Below are 24,431 nucleotides of genomic sequence, written 5' to 3'. Positions count from 1 at the left end.
ACGCGGCCTGAGTTACGATGCCCCCGACTTACGTCCTGGGTGCCGTATTTACAGTGCCGTACGACGCCTGTCGTTAACGCGGGCCTGAGTTACGATGCCCCGACTTGCGACGCTACCCCTGGAGCCAATCGCATTGCAAGCCGGGGGCAGCCTGTACAGCACAACTGAAAATTGGAGCAAGGGAATTTTGGTTGTAAGGCTCACGGCGCGTTATTATTTTGTGCTTTTTGCACCCCAGCCTGCCATCGCCGGCCCGGCTGCAATTCCGCTGTTTAACACGTGGGTTGCAATGGTAGAAAACGTGCGTGTGCAAGGGGGGGTCCGGGCACGCGGACTCCTGCTGCAGGGGCGCGAGCGCTCTGCAGCGGGCCTGTCCCCACGTGACGAGGAGCGCGCGGGGCTGTGTCCTCGGGCGCTGGGACAGCGGGCAAGGCGGAAGCGGCAGGGGGCGGGGCCAGCGCGCGGCAGGGGGCGGGGCCAGACTCTTGGGGCTCGCGAGAGTCACGTGGGCGGCGGCGGACTCGACAGGCCCATGGCGGCGCCCGTGTACCCGGCCTGGCTGCGGCGCGCGGCCGCCGGGAGACCCAAGCGCGCTCCCGCCGTGCGCCCCGCCCGGCCCCTCGTGCTGGCCGACCGGGTAGCCAATCGCCGGCTGCGCCTGGGCGGTGAGTGCGGGGGGGCCCGTGTGACGGGAGATGGGGGGGTCTGGGGGGCCCCGAGTGACCGGGGGGGGCGGGGTCTGGGGGGCCCCGAGTGACCGGGGGGGGCGGGGTCTGGGGGGCCCCGAGTGACCGGGGGGGTGGGAGATGGGGGGTCCCATGTGACTGGGGGGGGCGGGGTCTGGGGGGCCCCGAGTGACCGGGGGGGGCGGGGTCTGGGGGGTCCCGTGTGACCCGGGGGGGGCGGGGTCTGGGGGGCCCCGAGTGACCGGGGGGGTGGGAGATGGGGGGTCCCATGTGACCGGGGGGGGGCGGGGTCTGGGGGGCCCCGAGTGACCGGGGGGGGCGGGGTCTGGGGGGTCCCGTGTGACCCGGGGGGGGCGGGGTCTGGGGGGCCCCGAGTGACCGGGGGGGTGGGAGATGGGGGGTCCCATGTGACCGGGGGGGGCGGAGTCTGGGGGGCCCCGAGTGACCGGGGGGGCGGGGTCTGGGGGGCCCCATGTGACCGGGGGGGGCGGGGTCTGGGGGGCCCCGAGTGACCCGGGGGGGGCGGGGTCTGGGGGGCCCCGAGTGACCGGGGGGGGCGGGGTCTGGGGGGCCCCGTGTGACCGGGGGGGTGGGAGATGGGGGGGGCCGTGTGACCGGGGGGGCCTGGGGGGCCCTGTGTGACTGGGGCGGGTCTGGGGGGCCCCGTGTGCCGGAGGGGGGAGATGGGAGAGGGTCTCGGGGCGGGGGCAGGAGATGGGGGAGGACCTGGGGGCTCTGTGTGCCTGGGGTGGGGGCTAGGCACCGGGCACGCTCCAGCCCCGCTGACCGCCTGCAGCCCGGTGCCCTGCCCAGTCCCTGCGCTCATGCCTGCCAGCCTGGGCCTGGGGGAAGCGCTGTACCAGCCCCCTTGGCAGCAGAGGCTGGGCCAGGGCTGCCAGAATGGGATGTGGCTTGGAAGCTCTGCACAAAGTGCTGGGTACTGGCTGGAGGCTGTAAAGCCTGAGTGGAGAGCGGATCGGTGCCTGGGCTCAGCTCCTCGGGCTGACCTGCTGAGATTTCTCCTCTTCCCGTGCTCCTGACAGTTGTGCAACGCGGAGGCTGTTAATGTGGATTATTCCCAAGTCACAGATTTCTTACTGTGGTGTCTCTCCCTTCCAGAGGCCTCGTGTACTACAGAGATGTCATTGCTGATGGCTTGCTGGAAGCAGAATGAGTTCAACGATGCAGCTTGTGCCAAGGAGATCCAGACATTCTGTGACTGTGTGGCAAAGGCAGATGTAATTAAAGCCTCTTTGGTTGTCTTACATTAGTGGCAGGGAGGGAGGAAGCCTGCAGTTATTCTTTTAGTAGTGCCAAGGACATTTACTATGCAATTTCATTTGTATTGAACTGACCTGGGGGAGGGAGATGATCCACATCGGATCAAACACACATTGCCTCTTGTGTGTCTGAGAGCATTTGGATGTGAGTAGTTAAGTGTTTACCAACTTTTGACCAGTACAGCTGTTAAACTAAACAGATGTTGAGCAAAATTTAAAACGGGGAGGGGAGTGGGCTCTGATGTCTGTTACAGTTGGCTAACTATGGACTCTGCAGTGCTGAGAGGTAGAAAAATTTGCTCCCCTCTGCACCAAGAGTTTTGACTGAGAGGCGTAAGCCTATTGGTGCAAGTAAATCTGTGCAAGTATGTTGTAACTTTTCAGCCCTAGTCCTGGGTCTGCCATTACCCCCAACAGAGTGAGCTGTAGACTGATTAATCTACTTTTTAAAATGACACATTCATGTTTACAAGCAGTAAACATGCACTTGCTGGGGGAGGGGAGCCTGCTTAAAAGCTGGCTCCCCTTGGGCACTGGCTAACATCTCTCCCACCACCTCACACTGGGAAACACAAGGCAGTTACGTCTATTCAAATCATTAAGCTCAAGTTGTCTTCAGACTCAGTTTAACTATGATGGAATGTTGTAAGGTTTGTTCTATTGTTTTGGAGCTTTTTCCAACTATACAGATTGGAAATATAAAAACAAATGAAAGTTCAGATGCATCAGAAATGCTACTGCTGATAGATAACTGGTGTTAGTACAGTGTACCAGACAGTACCTGCTCAGTCTGCACAGAAACATCCACTTACAAGTGTAATGTTGGGGTAGGAGGACTTAATTGGTCACTGAAGAGCAATGGCAATCCAAATCGTCCGGTATTGAAAATGGCTTCATGAGTCTTATAAAGGCAGCAGTCACTGGCTTCTGAAAACAGTCCTTAGGATTGCCCAGGTAATTGGTACCCTAACACTCGCTCATTGTGCAAATGGTATGCTTTGGAAATGACTGCGTCATTAGAAAGATTGCTGGGTGTGTGCGTGAATCATTTCAGCAAATAAAGGAGGTTAATTCTTTTGTGTTTCAGGCAGAGCACAAGGAAAGACGCAAACAAGAGTCCCTGGACCAGACAGGAAACTTTTCTTCAAAGACAGTGAACAAACTGCTGAAGAGGTTCCCTAATATCACACACGATTTTTAAAGGGAGACTTGCTTTCCCAAGTAACTGGAGACCAGGAGATACCATTGGTAACCTCTTTGGAGAAGGAGTTAAAAGGAGTACAAGTGAGCATGTGGCACTGAAGGTATTTGTCAGCATTCCTCAGGGGTTCTTGACTTTGAGAAGTGGTCACAGGGTCTTGTGATGACAGGAGGGATGTTTGCTAAGTTTATTCAGTCAGCCACAATGTGGTCTTGAATCTTGCTTCATTATGAAATAAAGCCTTTTGAGGAATGAAATAAATGGAGTTCGCAACTAGGATGTGAATATGCATGTGTGTGTTGGCACAAGCAGATTCTACAGCAATCATCCTGCCTGACTTTTGAATCACTGGCAGATAGTTTATAACTCAATTTTGGGTCATAAACTAATTTACAGTTGGTATTGGTAAAGGTGGGCGTCACCATGTGTGTATTAATCTTGCTTCTCTTATCCCTTGACATTTTGGACCTTCCATTAATCTATGATGAGAGAAATCTTGGACCAACTCCCAGAGTAGCACCCCTTTAGTCACAGAATGCATTATGTGTGTGGGGTATCATGTGTGACTTCCACCAAGGCAGTTCTAGTTTAGATCACCTGCTTTTCAAGGGGAAAAAACAAAGGATTTGTCAGGCTCCATTCTTAGTTGTACTACAGTAACATCACACAGTAACATCACATAAGAAGACCCACAGTTTGGCCTGGAGAGCTGTTGTTAGTCAATTTGACTCTCTCCCTTATGTGTCTGAGGTAATGTAACAGTGCCTTTTTTGTGACGGTATTGCCCGGAATGGCATACTGTCACCTATTTTCCCAGCCCCAAAAAAGCACTGTAATGTAATGTCTACACTAGAGTTTGTTGGCATAACTTACATCGCTAGGGAGTGAATAAACCCCACCCCTGAGCAACACAAGTTACACTGACATAAGTGTTCGTATGCACAGCGCTATGGGTGTGGAGAGCTCCTCTCGTTACCATAGCATCTGCCACTCACAGAGGTGGCTTTTATGCTGATAGGGAAATGCTCTGCCATCAACAGAGTGTCTTCGCTGGACCTGCTACAATCCCACGGCTGCATCAGTACAGCTGTGCCTCTGCAGTGTTGTGGGTCTAGACGTGGTCTTAGTGGACAACAGGAGGAGGGGGAGTGTGGCACATCTGTAACTGTAGTAAGACAAGTTATCTGGATTCATTTCTGCTGGTAGCACCGAAAGGCCCCAGCTAAGATCGTGTCTCTGGAGCAAGTAAACTGTATAGCACAACAATCCGCAGGTCCAGACTGGGAAAGTGACTTATCAAAGATGACACAGCAGGGCCGAGTGAGAAATTGAAACAAGGAATTCCCAATCTTGCGCCCTATCCACTGGACAATTTTTGTTCAAATTATCTGTGCTTTTTTTAAACTATAATCTCATTCACACTGACTTCATTGGATTGTTCCACAGCCTGGCCAGACATTTCTTGTTGCATCATGAGTCTTAAAGAGGAATCAGAAAGAGACTATGATGCCCCTACCTCTTGATCCAGGGAAGAAGCCCTGTGTGGAAGGGCACACCTCTCACGTTGTCTGGAGTGTGTAGTGCATTCTGCATTTCAGAGCCAGTCATCTCCCTGGCCACCACACCACTGCCGAACCAGATGATGCGCTGTGGATGAGAGTTGCCAAATATCCTTTGGCTAATGAGAAGGTTCACTAAGCAGGGAGCTCGGAGACTGAATTCTAAGATCACTCTCGCTGACTGCTCTGTTCTGTACTTTAGTGTTGAGCGTAGCCTCATGCTGCCCTTTTCTCTAGTGGAGAGACCAGTTCTTGTTCTCATGCCTCCAGTGTGAACATCAGTGAATAGCTTCTTATTACATGACAGGGCAAAAAGAGGGAACTCATCAGGTTTTTCTTCTTCATCCACCATCTCAAATAACACAGGGCGATCCCTTTCACTGTCTGTTCCAGGCCAACTAATCCCCAAGTTTACAATCGCACTAGTAAATTACGCAGTGCTGCCCACTGATGTAGTTGCTTTCTCTGGTCATTTCAGTCTCTGCGATATCGTTTCCACTGCCTTAGTGCGCCATGCGAGGGCCTTGCAGTTGCTCAGGTACTGACTGTGCTCTGCTGCAGCCTTTTGGTCACTGCACTTCAGCATTACACTGCTTGGTATTTGTTTGAAGACTCCTTTGACAGTTGGCTTGGCTCTGGATGGCATGCTGCGATCATTAAGTGTCCATGCTGACTGTGCCCTGGGCAGGTCTAGCCGCTAAGATTACCCGCTGACTGTTACATTAGTAAGTAAGCAGAGAGTCTGGGATGCTGAGACTAGGGATGTGAATGATTAACGGGTGGGCTCGAGCAGCCTCCCGCCCACTGTGACAGAAGGGGCTGCTCCAGCTCTGCGGGGCCCACCGTGGGTGGGGGATGCTCCAGCTCCAAATAATGTTTAATGGTTAACTGATGAACCAGGATTTTACATCCCTGTGGAGACGTTCACTTACTGCCAGATGATCCCCGGGATTCTTAAGGTGTGCAGCTATCTCTCTCCTCTGAATGAGTTCTGTGGGAACACTCCTGGGGGGATGCACGTGATGATGCTGTTGCTCCATGTGGCACCAGGGGCTTTTTCTAGCACCTCACGCCTGCATAATGGGGGAGGGCTAATTCAATGAAAGCTTGCTTGCTGGTTTTCCCTAAGGAGGCTTTAGGCAGACCAGTTGGAATTCCTTGATCTTATTCTCCCTGTTTCTTGTGCTGCCTGACAGCCTGGCTAACACCAACTCTGGGCACAATTGCGCTTTTCAATCCTTCTCGTGTCCCTGGATCTCATAAGATCTTGTATGGAGGCGGCAATGTCTCTTTACTTCCCTGAACAGCGTGATCTCATAGGAGGCAAGGAATCATTCCGAATTCCCATGGATGACACAGACATGAAGGCGTGGGTTAACGGTCTTCTGGCACTCATTCTACCTTTGATTACTGTGGGTATGTGACGGCGCGTTGGGGGTCCCCCGTCTCCTGCACCCCGAAATGGCACAAACAGACTGCACCAGCCGGTGGAATAGAGGAAGTTTATTGCCTCTCCAGGATACAGCCCAGCACAGATGTAATCTGGTCACAGAGCTGGGCTAGGATGCCTCAGGCCCCCTTGAGATGGGGGAGACTGGGCCCCTAAACTCCAGCCCCTTTCCCTGGGCTGTCTCCTCCATGCTCCCAGCCCGCAACTCAACTCCCTCTCTTCCAGCCCTGCCCCCCAGCCAGGGCAGCATTCCACCTTCCTTTGTTCCTCTCCATGGGGGGTGTCTGGCCATACTGGTTTGCATAGTGACTCATCCTGTTTTGCTGGGTCGTGGTACCCACGGCAGCCAGTGGGGGTTACTCCAGAGCCAGCAGCATAGAAACCAGCCAGGTACCCCCACTATGTCACAGGGTAAGATAAAAAAAGGCCTACTGAAACACCTGTAGGCTCTCTGACTTTTGGGCACAGTGCCAGCAGGACCTGTACTGATATAGTGTGGACTTGCTAAATAATACATGTGATTATTCAGATTGAATGCCTCTGCTCTCCAAGCTCTCTCTTCGTGGAGGGAATATATTTAGAGAGAGACATTGAAGTCTTAGAAGGAAGAGAGTAACTTGAGTCTGGCCGCTAAACATTCACCTAAACAACATCCAGGGCACTACAGTTAGGGTTCAGGCAGCAAAGCTGCTCTGGATTAACTGGCTTGACTAGTTACAAGCATGATGGTTGGGAGGGGAGTACAGCTCCTGCGTGGGGGGGGGGGGGGTCTGCAACGCTGAGGAGGTAAAAGATTGCCTCTCCTGAAGAACGTGAAGCCAGTGCCACTTCCTGGCCTTTAAACAAACGCTGAGCCCACAACTATGCCCTAACCGCTGGCACAAGTACTCAGGGCCTCGTCTGGTGGCTCGGGGGGAAAGATGAGTGTCTGTTTGCCTGACCAAGGGATGAGCTTTAAACAAAGAGGCCTGGGGGATTTCTCTACAGAAGCACACAGGACAGGTGATTTGCAGCTAGTTCGGTCTTGTCTACATGAGAAGTTAGAAGGTAAGGTGAGAACTTTAACTGGTATAGCTGCCTCCTCGGGTGGACACTTATTTTGGCATAAAGGGGCCCTTTGCAATTTAGTTTGCCAGGAAGGAGAGGCAGCTGGGAAGGGGAGGCAGAGAGAGACGAGGCGGGGAAGCAGCCAGGAAGGGGAGGCAGAGAGAGAGAGAGACGAGGCGGGGAAGCTGCCGGGAAGGGGAGGCAGAGAGAGAGAGAGACGAGGCGGGAAAGCAGCCGGGAAGGGGAGGCAGAGAGAGAGAGAGACGAGGCGGGGAAGCAGCCAGGAAGGGGAGGCAGAGAGAGAGAGAGACGAGGCGGGGAAGCAGCCAGGAAGGGGAGGCAGAGAGAGAGAGAGACGAGGCGGGGAAGCAGCCAGGAAGGGGAGGCAGAGAGAGAGAGAGATGAGGCGGGGAAGCAGCCAGGAAGGGGAGGCAGAGAGAGACGAGGCGGGGAAGCAGCCAGGAAGGGGAGGCAGAGAGAGACCTCCAAGCTGCAGGGGAGGTCTCTCTCGGGACCAGAAGGGAGGGATTTTGCATCCTCAGAAGCCAATGCAGAGGCAGCTGTGCGGGGTGCATGGGGTGCGGCTGCTTTGGCTCAGGTTTTCTCAAGCGGTGCACTGACCACAGCAGGAGGGTCTCTGTGTGTCTGCTCCTGTTACCGTTGTGGACTGATCACTGAGCTCTCTGGCCTGGGCTGAGGGGTAGGACAGGCTGTCTGCGAAGGGGGCTTTGAGGCAGCACACTGCCCAGTGGTCTGGACAGCAGACTCTTCCGTCACCATCAGTCTCCAAGCTGCAGGGGCTCCATTCTCCATGCCTGGGCGTGCACAGCCTGTGGGAGTCGGGAGACATGGATTCTGGTGCTGTCCCCTGCCTTGCCGGGGGCTTTGGGTAGGTGCGGGACTCCTGTGGCTCAGCTTGCCTGTCTCTGAACTGGGGCGGGCGGTCACTCCGGGGTCTGGAGAGTGCTTTGAGATCTGTAGGCGGCTGTAGTGTTGGTTCACTTGCCCTTGCGTGGGCTCCAGGCTGTGGGACACCGAGTGCGAGGTGGGCGCCCCACTCAACGGCGTGTGAAAACCGAGCTGCTGTTTACGCATGGCCACACACTCTTCCTTGTCCCAGCTGAGCTGGCAGGTCACTGATGCATTCCCAGGCGATCTTGGTGCTATCCCATGGTCAGCAGCCCCTGCTGCTCAGATTCGGGTCTGGTGTAAGCAGGGCTGACCTGTTGAAACCAATGGGAATTGGTTACTGAAACAATAGATGTGGCCCACGGTACCTCATACAGCAAGAGAATTTGCCTCAAGCCATACTATTCTCTCCCCGCCTTTCCAGAGTGAGAGGGGAAGCTGAGAGACAAAGCCATGGCAGCACCGGTAAAAGGAGAGAGCAGCTCCCGATGACTAGACTTCTAAAGATACACGGGCCCTCTCTTCAACTCAGGGATCATTGCTCAGGAGTCATGGAAAAAGCTGCTGGCTATTGAGACAGGAACTGGAATGCAAGGAGCTAGTAGAAATGTCTCCGTCTCTTTGCCTCCCCCTGATGCCGCTGGTCTGGGAAGCGTTTATACCTGCCTGCAAACCCTGGGAAAGCACCAGGTCCCATCAAAGCAGAGATCTCCCTCCCCCGCCAGCAGTGGCGTTGCACCCCCAGAAGGCCTCTGCTCTCATCAGGATATGCAGCTGGGGCTGGCAGCAGCCTCAGAAACCTCAGACCTTTCTTTCATATCCCCTGTGCTTGCTCCTAACACGCCAGGCCCTGTTTGGTGTGGGGCAGCAGCGCACCTTCCCCAGCACTGAACTGCACAGCGGGGAAGGCGCCAGGGCCCGGTTGAGTCCCCCGGACACTCAGAGTTTTGCGTGTGGGCGACCTCTCGCTGTGACTGTTCATCCCCCTCGGCTTCCATGGCCTCTCTTCACGCCCGCTTCCGCCGCGGCCACCGGAAGTTGCTATTCTTGCTTTGCGTGGGGGCGGGCACAACAATTTCTTTCATTCTCCCATTTTCCCCGCTCCAGCTTGCTCAGGCCCCTACTTCTCCTTTCCACTCCAACTGGCTCCAGCGCCCTGTGCCTCCTGGAGCACGTGGAGAAGAGCCTGACTATGTGGAGTAGCAGCATGGCTGTGTGAAGGGTGAGTCCTTGTGGGCGGAGCTGTGATTGGCCTCCAAGTGGAGCAATAGGAGCATCAGGACAGAGATGGTGGCAGGGTGATGTCCCCAGAGCAGTCAGACATTGGGCAGCGTCCGTGCCGTGCCCGTGTTTAGCTCGTGGGCTAGTCATCTCTGCCTTTGCTCTGTGTGTCTTTCTCAGGCTCTCTTGGGAGCACGGCCCAGCCAAAACCATCAGCAGAGTGCAGGTAACAAGAAGGAATTCATTCAGTCAGCACTCCGATTCCTTACTGCCTGCAGCGAGCTGAGACGGAGGGCAGAATGGAAACGCCTCCTCTTTTCCCACCGTTCTTTCATTTTCTGTTCTGTTGACCCCTTGGGTTTCTGTTTCTTTCCCTCTCTCACGGTTCCAGCATCATTTCTGCATCACGTTGAATGCTGCTGCGGTTTTCTGTGCAGCCCACGTTTTCTTTCCCTTTCCTCTCTCTGCCTCCCATTCTGTCCTGGCACGGGGGCTTGGCCGTGGGGCACAGGTGCAGGGTCTCAGCTGTGGGGGCTGAGCCGTGGGGCACAGAGGTTGGCTGCGGGGGCTGGCCATGGGGTGCAGGGTCTCAGCTGCAGGGGCTCCGCTGTGGGGGCTCGGCTGTGGGGCGCACAGGTTGGCTGCGGGGGCTGGCCACGGGGTGCAGGGTCTCAGCTGCAGGGGCTCCGCTGTGGGGGCTCGGCCATGGGGCGCAGAGGTTGGCTGTGGGGGCTGGCCACGGGGTGCAGGGTCTCAGCTGCAGGGGCTCCGCTGTGGGGGCTCGGCCGTGGGGCGCACAGGTTGGCTGCGGGGGCTGGCCACGGGGTGCAGGGTCTCAGCTGCAGGGGCTCCGCTGTGGGGGCTCGGCCGTGGGGCGCACAGGTTGGCTGTGGGGGCGGGCCACGGGGTGCAGGGTCTCAGCTGCAGGGTCTCAGCTGCGGGGGCTCGGCCGTGGGGCACAGAGGTTGGCTGCGGGGGCTGGCCACGGGGTGCAGGGTCTCAGCTGCAGGGTCTCAGCTGCGGGGGCTCGGCCGCGGGGCGCACAGGTTGGCTGTGGGGGCTGACCACGGGGTGCAGGGTCTCAGCTGCAGGGTCTCAGCTGCGGGGGCTCAGCCGCGGGACGCACAGGTTGGCTGTGGGGGCTGGCCACGGGGTGCAGGGTCTCAGCTGCAGGGTCTCAGCTGCGGGGGCTCGGCCGCGGGGCGCACAGGTTGGCTGTGGGGGCGGGCCACGGGGTGCAGGGTCTCAGCTGCGGGGTCTCAGCTGCGGGGGCTCAGCCGCGGGGGCTCAGCTCCAGCAGCAGTTGTCGATTAAGCAGAGGGGGCCCCCTACCTGCCCTGGTTTTGTTGTGCAGGCTCCACAGCTGGCACGTGTGGGACACGCTTGCTTCACGGGTGCAGGAAAAGGTTAATTGGCGGGAACAAGGCCCTTAGGCTCTGCCCTCGGCTGGCCTTCCTGCCAGCTCCAAGGCGGCCAGGGTTCGGCAGGCCGGGGGCAGTGGCGCTTTGGAGGACCTACAAGATGCAGGTTTCCCTGGGACAGCTGCAGACCGCAGGGGCCGGAATGGGGGTGCTGCTTTCCCACTGGAGAGCTGCTGGCACCGCAGGACTGAAATCTGTCCACGGGCCAGGCCTACTGCCGTGCCAGCTTCCCTGCTGCCTGGGTGCGAGTGGTCAGCCTCCAGGCCCCTCTGCTGCGGCTGTTGGGGGTCAGTTAATGCCAGCGGTGCTGAGGCTTTCCGTGCCGGAGCCACCCTGCCAACAGACGGGTAACTCGTCCGCAGGCTGCCGAGGGCTCCGTGGCTCTGACACCTGCCTCTCGGGGAGCTCCTCCGGCCAGCAAGCAGCCTGTAGCGAAGCTGCCACCAGCGCCCCTCTCCTTGGTACACGGCTCCCTCATCCCGCCGCGGGGTCTTCCCCGCTGGGAGCTCTTGTCCATGCCAAGGGCGGAACGTGGCCATGCCCGTCCACTAGGTGAGTAGTCGGGAGTTTCCGCCGACCACTCGACTGGCCAGCCAAGCGCTAGTTCACACCCGTCCTGCTCGGGGAGGGGAGGGCAGCCCCAAGCCTTGTGTGCGAGGAGCCCATCAGTCCCGTCTCTCTTTCGGGGGGCTTGACCATGGCAGGCCTCCCTGCGGCTAAGGGGGCTGCTGGGTGGAGCGACGCCGAGTCACAGCTGCTGGGCGGTGACGGCAGCACGCTGCTTCCGAAGGTAACGGGAGGGCGGTCTGGCTGCGGGGGGCCAGCGACAGCCGGGACGATAATCCCGTCGCTCCCCTGCCCCACGAACCCGGCCAGTCCAGCCAAAGAGGGTTTGCTTGTCTGGCTCTGGCCTGTAACCAGCGGCGGGAGCTGCTGCCAGAGAGACGTGGCCGGGTGTGGGCACGGCCCCAGGCCCCTTTGCGTTGGCCTTGATGTACCTCCATGCTCAGCCTGAGCCAAGAGCCATGGCGTGGGATAAACCTGCTCTCAGCACCGTGCCTGTAGGGGGAGGAGCTGGAGAGGCTCAGCCCAGTCACGTGGTCCAGCATAGAACAGGCCCCAAAGTGAGGGGCACACACCTAGCGGGGCGTGGCAGGCCCAGGACATCTCCCTGGGCAGGGAGGGAGCCCCAACCAGCCCCTCCCCAGCGCCAGCTCAACCCGGTCCCAGTTCCCAGCCTTGAGCCTGGGGGCAAGGCCAGGAGCAGAGCAGATCCACACCTGGGCCCAGGCAGGGCAACTGGCCCCACACTACAGCCCAGCTGTGGCTCCGCTCCCGTCCCAGCCTTGGCCCCTAGCCATGGCCATGCTCCCAGCCCCACCCTCAGCTGTGGCCCCCACTTTGGCTCCCTTACCCTGGCCGTAGCCTGCCCTCCTGGGCCCCCAGAGCCATGGTTCCACTCCTAGCCCCGGCTTGGGGGGGTGGAAGGGCATGGATGGGGTAAATGGGGATATGACCCTTTAAACTTTGGGACGGCTGATGGAGTGTCCGGCTGACAATTCATAGCCTGGCTCACGTCAGACAGAGCGTCGGGGTGCGTGATGGTGGTATGAGCGGAAGTTCCCTTCTCTCCTCCCGGGAACCACCAGGCCCCTGCTTGGCCCAGCCTTGCTGGAGACTGGGAGGAACTGGTGAAGTGGCCAGGCGGCACGGCTCTTGCTTGGGGCACTGCCAAGCAAGTGGTGCTGAAGCCTGCATTATGTCCGGCTGGGGGGCCACAGTTGAGCCCGAGGTGCGTGGCGCTCTGGGGAGGCAGCGGTGAGGCTCCATTCCCAACTGAAAGGGCTTGTGAGGGAGGAGCCCAGACGAGAGGGTGGCTGCAGGGAGGGCAGAGACCAGGCTGTGGCATGAGCCCTGAGCAGAAGGGATGTGCTGGGGTGGAGGCAGCATCCTCCCCAGGGAGGCAAATCCTTGGACTTACCCACATGGCCCCAGGAGCAGTGGGGCAGCCACCACGCGGCCCGCATGCTAGCTGCTGTAGCTGGAGCCTGGGCCGCGGTACTAAAAATAGCACTGCAGCCTCAGCTTGAGTCCCAGCACATCTGCACCCCTCAAGCCCCTCTAGCTCCCTGGTTCCGGGGCTGAGCCATGAGGCGGGCAGCTGCCCCGTGTGCCCAGACTGGGCCAGGGTACTAAAAATAGCAGCATGGCTCCAGGTCCAGCCAGCAGCCGACCGCCCCATGGCCCAGCCCCGGAACCAGGGAGCTAGAGGAGGTTGATGGGTGCGAGTGTCAGGAAGGCGGAAGGGGCGGGCGGAGGACTAAGGGGAAGGGGCTTGTGCTGAGGGGAGGGGGGGGCAGGGCGGAGGAGACACAAATGCCAGGGGGCAAGAGGAGACAATGAGGGGAAAGGGCAGGAGGAGGAGGGGATGGGAAGGTGTCAGTGGGAGTGGAGGGACAGGGTGGGGTGGGAGAGGAAAGGGGAGGGGCAATGGGTGCCAGGAGAAGAGGGGTTGCAAGGAGGGGTGGGCATGAGGAAGGCAGGCATTGGAGCAAGTCGTGTGAGGGTGCAGAGGGTGGTGAGGGGGTGGGTAGTGGGGAGGAAGAGGGCAAGGGGGCAGGTGATGGGAGGGCAGGGGCAGTGAGGGAAGGGGAACACCAGGCAGGTGCAGGGCTAAGGGAAGGTGCAGGTGCCGGGGACTGTGGGGTGAAGCGGAAGGGCCGAGACGTGTGGGCAGCGCTGTGCTGCAGGCAGACGTGCTCCCGCTGCTCCTTGGGGGTGGTTCAGAGCTTTCTCTGAAGCAGGGGGCCACGTAGGGTAGACCTGACCTGCTGTTCTGTTCTGTTCCAGGACGCTGCTCCAGAGGGCGGTACCCCTTCTCCCAAGACAAGACTGTGGCTCGCTACGGGGGCAAGTTTACTAACTGCATGATCTGTGCTGGAAACCTCTCTGAAGAGAAGCGGGTGGACAGCTGCCAGGTGACAGCGGCGGGCCACTCATCTGTCAGAGGTCAACTGGACGCTGGGTCATTTGGGGATCACTTCCTGGGGTTACGGGTGTGGCCGGAAAGACTCCCCTGGAGTTTACACTAAGGTCAGCAAATTTGTGCCCTAGACCAAGAAAGTGACCAGGCTATAATGCAAGTCCCTGAGCTCTGAGCTCTTCAGCATGTAATCCCCCTTGCCCACAGCAAATTCAAACTGTGGCCTGTTCTTGGGAAACGCAGGTTTCTTCTGCCTCCACAGTGGGCTGCTGTGTGTGTGAGACTTGTTGGGGCCTTGAACACTGAGAAGAGACTTAGCCACCAGGGAAATGATTGTGCCTGGCTCTTGGAAGTTTTGCTCTCTCCGTAGTCCCAGACCTGAAACGGGGACGCGGCTCTGAGCTGGAGACAGACGGCATCAGACTCATGTGGAGAAACTGTCCTTGTCCCTCTGCTCCTGGAGGGGTGAAACCGCGACAGGAAATCTGCAGAGTTCAGCTCAGGTCTGCCACAGCCCCCCGGGCCCTCTGTGCTGTCTGCTTGCTGTTCCAGCTTGCCCCGTTAGCCCCTCAGGAAGCAGGCGGCCAGCTCTTTAGCTGAAGTCAGTTGAGGTAACCGTAAGGGTCTGACCTGCAGTCTCAGTGGAATGGAATTAATGTCAGTTTCAGAGCGCAGAAGGGTTCTGATGTTCACCATGACTCTTCTTTGGTTTCTGTTTCTCCCACCCTGCGGCAGGTGACCAGCATAAGAAAATCCTGGGACTTTATCTGTGTATTGGGACAGCACATGCCTTTCGAGTGGGTGGATGCAAACGAAGCCAGGCTGGAAGGCTCAGCGTCCCCATAGTTCTAGCAACACAAGGCAGAGCCAGGAGTGAAGGGACAAATTAGAGCGACAGATGGGAAGCAATAATACCTGACCACAGGATGAAGCTGGTGCAGGAGGGGGAGGTGTGGGTCTCATGCCAGCTGTGCATGCTTTGGGTTCAGTGTGTCTGCACATGTTGCATGTAAATATCCTATCAGTGTGCAATAGCATGTCCCTAGTTTCACCCCCAGTGCCAGAACAGGTGACTGGCGCGGGGTAGCACACCTGTGGGGGGAATTAACAAGCCACCATGCGCGAGCGCTGTTACCGTAGGCAGCCTCAAGACGCATGGTGGTGGGGTTCCAGACAGGCATGTGAGGTTTGACAGGCAGCAGCTGTAAACCACATTTGCCTTAGCTCCACCAAGAGACCTTAGTTAAAGTAAACCTGTCAGGTTAAAAATTGAGCAGATTTCCCCGCCTATGTTAAACTGAATAATTCTCTTGCAGGCTGTCCACCGCTTGCACGGTGATCGACTATTTCAAACAGCTGATTGTGTCCAACACTCGCCGGCTGAATGTGTCCATCAAGTTTCGGTCAAACAGGTCTGTGGGATGGGGCAGTTTTTGTACAGGACTAGACTGTAGGTCAGCGCCCCTGGGAAAGGCTGAGACCCTGCAGAGTCAGTTATGTGAGATGCAGCTGCAGCACTGTAACCATGTGGCCTGCACCAGCAGGCCTGACTTGTGTGGCTCCTTGGGGGTTTGCTGGCCCCCAAAGGCTGCCAGAAAATCCCCGTCCAACAGATCAGCTTCCTCTCTCCATTGAACTGACCCCCGGGGGGAAGGGAAGCACTGGGGCAGGTGGAGTGAATACTGCCTTGTGTTTGCCGTGGAGCGAATTGAGTCACTGAGTCCCACGGCAGCAGTGCCAGCAACCGGCTGGGGAACACGCTGTGGCTTGGCTGTTACTTGAGGCTGACCAAAGCCCCTGATCCCTTTTCTGGAGCTATATGCGGTGCGGATTATCTCTCTGAATTACATTCCATGCCGCAGCTTATGAAGCTGTGCAGGTGGCCAGCTGCCCTTGCGTTGGAGGGTAACAGCTATTATACATGCACTTACCAAGCGCACTTACCCCAGGGCTGGGCTTACCGCAAGTTTAAAGGCACTGCAGCAAAAGCAGCTGGTGTGAGCCATAACAGGACGGAGCGATGTGTTTGCAGCTGCATGCAGTGGCCGTCCGGGGATGGCCTGAGAAGGTCAATTGGCTACAGTGTTTGGGGGATTTCTGAGCCGCCTGGATGGGTTCACAAGGGAGTCTCCTGAAGCCAGATGCAGTGGAGACCTGAGTGGGCAGAGGCCTCAGGGCTAGCAGAATGCCCCAGCCCCTTGGGTGCTCCATGTGCAGCTGCACGTCCCCTGGGCTCTGTTTTCACTTGCTCGAATCCCCAGACACAGGGAGAGCAGCCAGCCTGGTCTCGTGAGAAACCTCTTCCATCTTCCGGGGCTGAGCCGCTCCTCTCAGCCTGGGACGGGAGACCTCAAAGCAGCCAGCTGCCAGCAGAAGGGCTGCTCCCATAGCATGCTGATAAGAGACTGCAGTGGCTCTGCCTGGGCTCATGCATTCCTCCCGAGTTAGACAGTTGCGAGGGACCCTTCTGATCTGCAAGGCAATGGAGGGGACTTGTTCAAGCTGCAGTGCTTCCAGTGTCGAGAGCGTCCGTCTCCCTCCAGCTCCACTCGGACGTGTGGCTGCCTGCCTGCCTGCCTGTCGGAAGGTTTCTGTGAGATCCCTTAATAACAGGAGCCTTCCAAGCACTCAAGCCACGAGGAACTGCTAGACCCTGACTATCCTTTTCCGGTCACTCTGGTGTTTCCACAGCTGCACCTCCACTGCTAGAGCCACTGACCTGCCGTTCCACCGGTGGGACTGTGTGTGCTGAACTGGGCGGGCTTGACAAGCACCCTGCTAAACTGGCGCTAGACTCTTGAGACACAAAGCTGAACCTACTTCACTCAATTGCTGCAGCTTCACATCAATAAACCTGTGCAACTCCCGTATGAAGATAGGCCCAAGAACGTAGCCTGGCCCTGTTAAATTTCACACCAAAACTCTGTGGGGGGGAAGGGGGACACAAGAGTGGAATCATTCTCTCTGCAGAACCCAGTGATCATCACCCCACCAGAAGCACACGAGAGGTTGCCTTAAGTTTAGCTGTAATAATTGATAGTAAATGAGAATCCTTCTTAGCCCAGCTCACTGGGAAGAGAGATTTCATTCCTAATCAGTCAGCTCGAATTAACCCGTCTTCAGTTCTTAGAGACAGACACCTAATCAGAGAAAGCTGCAAAACTGAAAATAGCTGATGACTTAAATCTAGGACTCCCGGCTCTCCCTGAATCTCCCTTCCCATTCCCTGCGCCTTTTACTTGAATGATCACAATTACCTGATTTACAGGTGACATGAAATTTAACAAGATTGGCTGCAATTACCCACGTAGTTTTACAGCCAGTCTACAGACTGCCACGAACAAGACCCTAGTTACTCTGGCACGGAGCAAAGGAAAACGAGAGCTAGTTGGGGTCCCCTTTTCCAGGGACAGACACATCCAGCTGGCCTGCCACAATGAAGCAAGCGCTTAAGAACTGCAATCTCTCTGACTCGTACCTGTGCTCGAACGCAGGGAACGCTGAGGGAAGGCGCGGTTTGTTCAGCGGAAGAGCACTGTTCAAGGGCAACGTTCTACGCCTCTTTGGCTAGCCCTGCATGCGAGGCTGATGTCTGCCCAGGGGGCTCACTGGCGAGTGAAAGTGGCTGCGGAGCCCAGTTTGCACCCGGCAGATTTTCCCCCCGGCAGTGACAGATGTGATCCTACAGGAGGCTTGGCTGGCAAGAGCAGGGGTCTCGCTGCTAATGAGCCAGGAAGGACTGTGAGTGTGTTCCTGGTTTGGGGGCAGCCATTATGACTGGCTGGCTGTTCTGTCCCCTCCCCTCCTCTATTTATTCTTGGATCTGGACTTTTATACTCAATTCATCTGAAGAAGTGGGCTGTACCCACGCAAGCTCATGACGTCGTCTACATGTTTTGTTAGTCTCTAAGGTGCTGCTGGACTGTTCCCACACAACTCTGTGCCCCCCCCCCCCCCCCCGCCATTACTCCTGGGAACACCTGCATATAGTCGTAGGGCTGGAAGGGACTCCAGAGTCCTGTTGGTTGTGTTTTAAGCTTTTCCTGTCTCTCATGGTTTATCAGGCAGCCTGCTCGCTGTGCCCAGCAGGATGTTACGGCGGCATGAATGCGGTTCCTTAATGAAGGTGTGCTGCAGCGCCCGCCAGTGTATCTCTTGTCCTGTTACTTGTAGCTGGGGTCAGAAATTGTGTCTAGCTTGTGTGTGAAAACACTGCTGCAGTTTGGAAACTATGTTTCATTATTCCACTGGCAACAGCTTGCTAATGCTTGCAGAGGGCAGCAGCCCTGCACGCTTTCCAGAAGAGTCTAGTCAGACAATTGTTTCTATAGGCACATTAAGCAAAATGCAGTTTCCTCACCCCATCTCTTTTGCAGCCATCAAGATTTTCTGTGGAATCCCAGTGTCCTCAGCCACCCTTTCTTTCTCAAAACCAGGTTTTTTCCAGCTTATCTAACTGTGGAAACATTCAAATATCTCTGCACATCAGCAGCAGAAAAGAGTGAGTCAAAGTTTGTCCAGACTTATCAGTGGAATACCCAGAGACAACTGCGGGGGAACAGCATGGGCCACAGGACCACTCCCCCGCCTCCCCCAGCAAGGCCATCTCTGCGGGGAGGGGCGGGACACCTCCCCCCCTCAGGCTCTGCCTCTCTCCACCCCTCCTTGCTGGAAACCAGAGCAGGGCCATGGGAGGGGAGGACCTGGATGTGGCTGGCATAGGGCTGGCAGCAGAGCCTTGGGCAGTGGCCAGGACTCCATGTGTGGGGCCAGGTGCTGACCCTGAGGCTCTGGCCCCTTCCCCCCATGGTGTTGGGGGGCACATGACTCTGCCCCCGCCATTACTCCTGGGAACACCTACTGCGTTTTCCTCCTCTTTGAGAAATCCATAACCCCATGCTCCACTTCATTCCCTGTGACCCCATTTTAGCTTTATGCCAGTCCAAGTGACCCCTCGGGCTATTCACTGGTGCGTTCGCATTGCATACAGTCCTAGGGCTGTCTCTGCACTCGGAGACCAGCATTTCTCAGACTGGGGACTGGAGAGCCCTGGGCTCCAGGGGCCCACTGAGTCACTGATCTCCCTTCCCCTCAGGCAGGCTCCCTACCTGCCCTGGTTCCACATGACTTCTGGAAGCAGCCACCAGGTCCCAACAGCCGCTAGGTACATGGGCAGCCAGGGAGGTGCCGCACGCTGCCCTACAACTAACTCCCACTGCCCGGGAACTGCCATCAGTGGGAGCTGCAGGGGGGTTTTCTATGTCTCTTACCCCCATGAGCACAAATACTCTTGGGTCGTGAGTGCTCAGAGCAGATGCACAGTATGCACTGCAGCCCCCAGACTGATGTGAAAGTTTCCACTTGGAGTTTTATTTCTTCAGTTCCCCATAATCTCTGAAGCCGCAGTCGGTTCAAATCCCGCTCTCCCTGGTTGGGTGTATTGCTGGGATATTGCTAAAGCTTCCCGTCTCTGCAGCAGCTGGATGCACTTTAAAGAGCTGAGATTAAAAGCTAACACATTTCCCTTTGGGCTTGGCGCAGACACCATGGCTGTGTCTAGACTGCATCCCTTTTCCGTAAAAGGGATGCAAATTAGACACATCGCAATTGCAAATGAAGCGGGGATTTAATTCCCCCCTGCTTCATTTGCATAAAAATGGCTGCCGCTTTTTTCCGGCTCGGAGCTTTGCTGGAAAAAAGCGCCAGTCTAGACACGGATCTTTTGGAAAATAAAGCCTTTTCTGAAAGATCCCGTAGCCCTCTTAAAATAAGGAATAAGGGATCTTTCGGAAAAGGCTTTATTTTCCAAAAGGTCCGTGTCTAGACTGGCGCTTTTTTCCGGCAAAGCTCCGAGCCGGAATAAAGCGGCAGCCATTTTTATGCAAATGAAGCGGGGGGGATTTAAATCCCCGCTTCATTTGCAATTGTGATGTGTCTAATTTGCATCCCTTTTACAAAAAAGGGATGCAGTCTAGACACAATCCATGACTGCAGAGTGCTGCTGGTCCCAATGCCAGAAGAAAACTTGTGATGGGCTTGAAAGCAAGAGCTAGCTGTTAGTAAAGGCCACTGTATCAGTGAGGCATTACTGGATCAGATCAGGCATCCCCCACGTCATTCAGGCTTAAGGTACTTCTGACAGGTGTTAATTCTAGATGTGAGGTCCTGGCAGGGAGACTTCCTTGTCCTTATGGGATCTTGAGCCTAATTGGGGGACAGAGAGCAAAACTGTTCTACTTAAAATACAGTTGTTACTGAACTAAGAAGGCTGATTCATGTTAGCTAGTTTACTATTGTCCAGCCAAGGGATTTGGATTTGCATGTCCAGTGTCAGGAGAACCATCCCATACACCTGTTAACCATGGTGGGGGTGGAATATGGCACCCAGATGCAAGAGAAAAGAAAAATGGAAATTTACTGTTCCTCAGCTCTCCAGTAGCTGACAGGGCCCAGCCATTGACACCAGCAGGAGAACACTTTCCTTCTCACACTGTTCAGTGACCTCTGGTAGCGGCACCAGTGTTTGCTTTGCAACTGAGCAGAGAAACCTGCTTCCTGGTGTTAATGCTTAGAGGTGAGGACGGAGCAGCTGGGGCACAAGCAGTTATTTTCCAGCTCAGAGGTGCCGAGGCTGGGCACAAGTGAAACATTGCTCAGAGGCCAGGTTTTCAGCTGGTGTCAATGGGCACAGCTCCATGGAAGTCAGTAAAACACAGCTGTTTATGCCAACTAAGGAGCCAGGCCCTTGTGTTCAGTTAAAAGCAGCCTTCTCTATCCTCCCCTCCGCACGGTACAGTAATTACCCAATTGTTTGGCTATGTTATTAGCACAAAGAGCAATTACAGCAGCCAATGTTAAGTAATAGTATCTCTTGCACTAGCAAGAAAACAGGTCCAGATTCCTAGGCAATCTCTTTTCACAAGAGGGAGGGAAAAAGTCTCTGCATATTGGAGATTCTGAAGTGGCCGAGTAAGAATCTTTCATAAAGGAATATTTATTTAAAGGATGGATTTCTATGCTTGAGAAACACCCAGTGACTCCAATCCCATACACCGTTCTGTGTGTGCTGCTTTAGTTTAAGCACATGAGAACTCCCTTGGAGCTCAACAGAGCTATTTATGTGTTGCAAGATAAGCATGTGCCCAAGTGTCGCAGGAGAGGGGCCATAGAAAAGGGCTTTACCAGGAATCCCTGACATAAGCAAAGCAATCATATTAAAGGAATAAACTGACAGGGCATCAAGTAGGGAAAGTCTCTGTAAAAGCACATGAAATCCATTCCCCACATAGCCAGCCGGTATCTCAGATGCCTTCTGATGGAGAGAGACTAACAGAAGAAGTGCTTTGATTTTTTAGAATGCAACGCTGTGGGAAAGGCCAGGTGGCAAGAAATCCTAAACAGGCTCATCGTAATTGGCATGACAGATGGTGGAGTATTTTTTCCTTTATTAGCTAGGACAGCAGCCTCGCCCCCTTGGCCCACACTCTGGACTCCGCGTATGAGACTGTCACTAGACTCCCACCCCTGCAGACATTTACAACATCTGAGTAATCCTGCTGGAGTCAGGTGAATGAACTACACACATGGGTAAGGTAAGCATATGTTTGTAAGTTCCAGGTCTCAAATGTTATGGCAATAGGTACCATAGGAACCGACAGACAGAGCATGTAGCCTTTATCCACAAGAGGAGTTCCCCTGAAATGACCGATCTAAACTAGCACTTGCCAATCAAGGCCTGCACTCTACATTAAGTTGTAAGATTAAACCAGTTCTGAGAGCTGTTAAGCCAAGTAGCTTTGTTCCCTTTATAGAGGTTTATTGTCCCTCCCCCGTCCTCCTGCTTCTCATTAGTTCCATCTTTATCTCCTTAGGCCTCTCACCATTCCCCTTCTAGCTATATGTAGGGCAACATACACTCTGGTTGCTACATTCAGTTATTCTAGTCCAGAGCAAAGTCCTAGGACTGACCATTCCACAAACTGGCTATAAAATAACCTTGGCTAACCAATGTGAAAATACGGACTTTCCTCATTAGGATAAGAGGGAAAAAGACTTCTATGGAGTCAGTGCTCATTTACTTTATTAGCAGCCTGTTTTTCTCTAGACCTTCCCCCAAAAAGCAATTCTACTAACTCCCTTTGATTTATATCTTCGTCCAGCAGTAGGTGGGATCACCTGTGTTCTGGGTGGAGCAGTGTATCTAGCCCCACCTTAGCTTATATACATTGAATAGGTGGCACTGGTTGCTTCTCCTTTCCAATAATAGTGTTTCTCAGAGTATCTAAATCCATTTCACCTCCCCCACACTCATCTTTCTACAAGCTTTGTTAGAGCAAGAAGATTCTTTCTTGAGCTGAGGTAAGCAAAGTGGGTTTTCTAGTTTTGTCTGGACAGCTGAACATGGCTCCTTCCACTAAATATTATTCCAGGCATAATATTCATGCAGGAATTTCCCTCATCTTACTTGTTTTGTGTCTTTCCCCTGTAGACTTTCCTTCCCAATTAAAAACCATATACTTTTAAAATTCAAGTGTCATTGTGGGGTTCCTTGCTTGTTCTGTGTCCAGGACTTAAGATCAAGTGAGAATGAAGTTAAGTTATCCCTGTCTCATTCCACTTCACCAGGAACAGATCTGATGAGCCAAATTCTGCTCTCAGCACCATGTGTGAAGCCCCATTGTGTCCAGTGGGTTTGCACAGACATAACCAATAATTCCATAGATGCACAAGAAGGAGCAGAATCCAGCTCACTTCCTCTTGGTTATATTGTTGCTGTGTGGTTAAGTAAAAGAGTATCAAAACTTTAGTGACTAAAGTGATGGATACTGATGGATACATGCATGAGCAGATCTGCTGAACAAAGGGTGCTTCTTCTCATAGTAATGCTCAAGTAAAACTACTCTTCAAAAAGGAACTCTATTCCTGCAGAGTGCTTGGTGCCCTGTCCCTGGCTTGGAATTGTTCGCTTAGCTCAGTGCTTTATTCTGCCACGTGTGTTCTGGACAGAGGTCCGCTATGCAAGAGGCGTGTTGTGGAGCTAGAGGAATATTAGATATTGCAAAAGGTGTTTAAAATCCTCACACATTTTTTGTAACAACTTTTGGCTTGCCCTGCTGGTTTGGACTGGCAATCCGATTCTAATCCATGTGTAAGGGACCAGCCACTGAGTGTGTCAAAGCAGCCACCGGAGCAAAATGAGCTTGCAAATGAGTGGTGTAGCTGACAGTGCTGAGGAAACCCCACAGAATGCAGAACCTTTCCCACACAGCTCAGAATGGGATCTATGCTCCGTATTCCCACGTACATAAGAGCCCATTTGCAAGGTGCAATGCAAAGTGTATTGCAATTTGAGGGAGGAGGGTCTTCCTCTCTCCAGAGCAGTAGGGCTGACAAGGTCCTTGGCTGCTGCAAGACCCACAGAGGCCTTGGATGGGAACAGAGCATCCCCAGGAAGGTGGGTCACTTGCATTTTCCAAGACTGGGCCTATATCTGGAGATGCTGGGGGAGCAGGAGGGCCCAGGCTTGGGAGGGGTGCAGCAATGCTGTAGTGTACCGGCAGGGACAGTGGCCCCAGAGAGACGTGGCGGGTCTGGGCGCCCCGGGGGGGGGGGGGCAGGACAGCGGTGCCCCCCCTCACTGCGGGGGCTGGGCTGCCACGTGCTGCCCTTGCAAAACTCCACTGCGAGGCCTGCGCCTCCCCGGGCGGGGCTCCCCTCGGGCCGCTCCCGCCAGGGCAAGTGCACCTGCGAGCACCGCCCCGGCTCCCATTGGCCAAGAACCAGCCAATGGGAATGTGCGGCTGATGCTGGGGGTGGAGCCGCAGGTAGGGAGGAGCCGGCATTGGCCGCGCTGCGCCCCCGCCCCTGCCGCCCACCTCCCAGCATGCACCGCGACGGGCTCCCTCCCCGCCCCCCGGAACTCCCTGTCCCAGCATGCCGCGAGGCGCCGCGCGGCATGCTGGGAGCGGCCGTGTCAGGCGCGCCGGAAGCCGGAAGCGGTCCCGGCGGAGGCTCGGCGCAGAGCCATCTTAGCGCCGGGGAGCGGAGTCCGGCCGCGGCCTGCGCCCGAGAGGAGCCTGCGGGGAGCCGGGGCCATGGGCCGCTAGACACCGCCGGGCCCCGCCCCCCATGGGGCAGCGCCGGCCGCCCGCGCTCGGGTAGCGACCCCCGGACAGCGCCCCCCCGGGCCCCCCCCGGACAGCGCCCCCCCTTGGACACCGGCCTCCCCCGGGCCCCCCCTTGGACAGCGCCCCCCCTTGGACACCGGCCTCCCCCGGGCCCCCCCTTGGACAGCGCCCCCCCTTGGACACCGGCCTCCCCCGGGCCCCCCCTTGGACAGCGCCCCCCCTTGGATACCGCCCCCCCGGGCCCCCCCTTGGACACCGGCCTCCCCCGGGCCCCCCCTTGGACAGCGCCCCCCCTTGGATACCGCCCCCCCCGGGCCCCCCCTTGGACACCGCCCCCCCGGGCACCGGCCCACCCCCGGGCCCCCCCCCGGACACCGCCCCCCCTTGGACACCGGCCTCCCCCGGGCCCCCCCTTGGACACCGGACACCCCCCCCCGGACACCGGCCCACCCCCGGGCCCCCCCTTTGGACACCGCCCCCCCCGGACAGCGCCCCTCCGGGCCCCCCCCGGACACCGCCCCCCCGGGCACGGGCCCCCTCCCCCCCC

The 24,431-nt window shown here is 56.3% G+C and overlaps 1 protein-coding gene and 1 long non-coding RNA gene across 3 annotated transcripts; both read left to right on the top strand.

Moving 5' to 3' along the window:
* Positions 1 to 481: 481 nt before the first annotated feature.
* On the top strand, positions 482 to 3,444 carry CHCHD1 (coiled-coil-helix-coiled-coil-helix domain containing 1). The gene is made up of 3 exons (XM_075934633.1): positions 482 to 665; positions 1,806 to 1,924; positions 3,054 to 3,444. Exons 1-3 carry the CDS (start codon positions 533 to 535, stop codon positions 3,165 to 3,167), a joined length of 366 nt encoding a protein of 121 aa, XP_075790748.1. The 5' UTR covers positions 482 to 532; the 3' UTR covers positions 3,168 to 3,444.
* Positions 3,445 to 7,526: 4,082 nt separating this feature from the next.
* LOC142830354 (uncharacterized) lies at positions 7,527 to 24,126 on the top strand. 2 transcript variants are annotated; one of them, XR_012905518.1, is made up of 3 exons: positions 7,527 to 9,354; positions 13,625 to 14,368; positions 15,074 to 19,378. It is a non-coding gene; the product is annotated as an uncharacterized LOC142830354 (long non-coding RNA). The 2 variants fall into 2 exon arrangements; XR_012905517.1 differs by adding an exon at positions 21,209 to 24,126 and having other exon boundaries at positions 7,605 to 9,354; positions 13,625 to 18,258.
* The last annotated feature ends 305 nt before the right edge of the window (positions 24,127 to 24,431 follow it).

This window comes from Pelodiscus sinensis, chromosome 8, assembly GCF_049634645.1.
Source record: "Pelodiscus sinensis isolate JC-2024 chromosome 8, ASM4963464v1, whole genome shotgun sequence".
NCBI lineage: Eukaryota > Metazoa > Chordata > Testudines > Trionychidae > Pelodiscus > Pelodiscus sinensis.
Note: the sequence above shows the minus strand (reverse complement) of the source record. Positions and strands in the feature narration are given on the sequence as shown.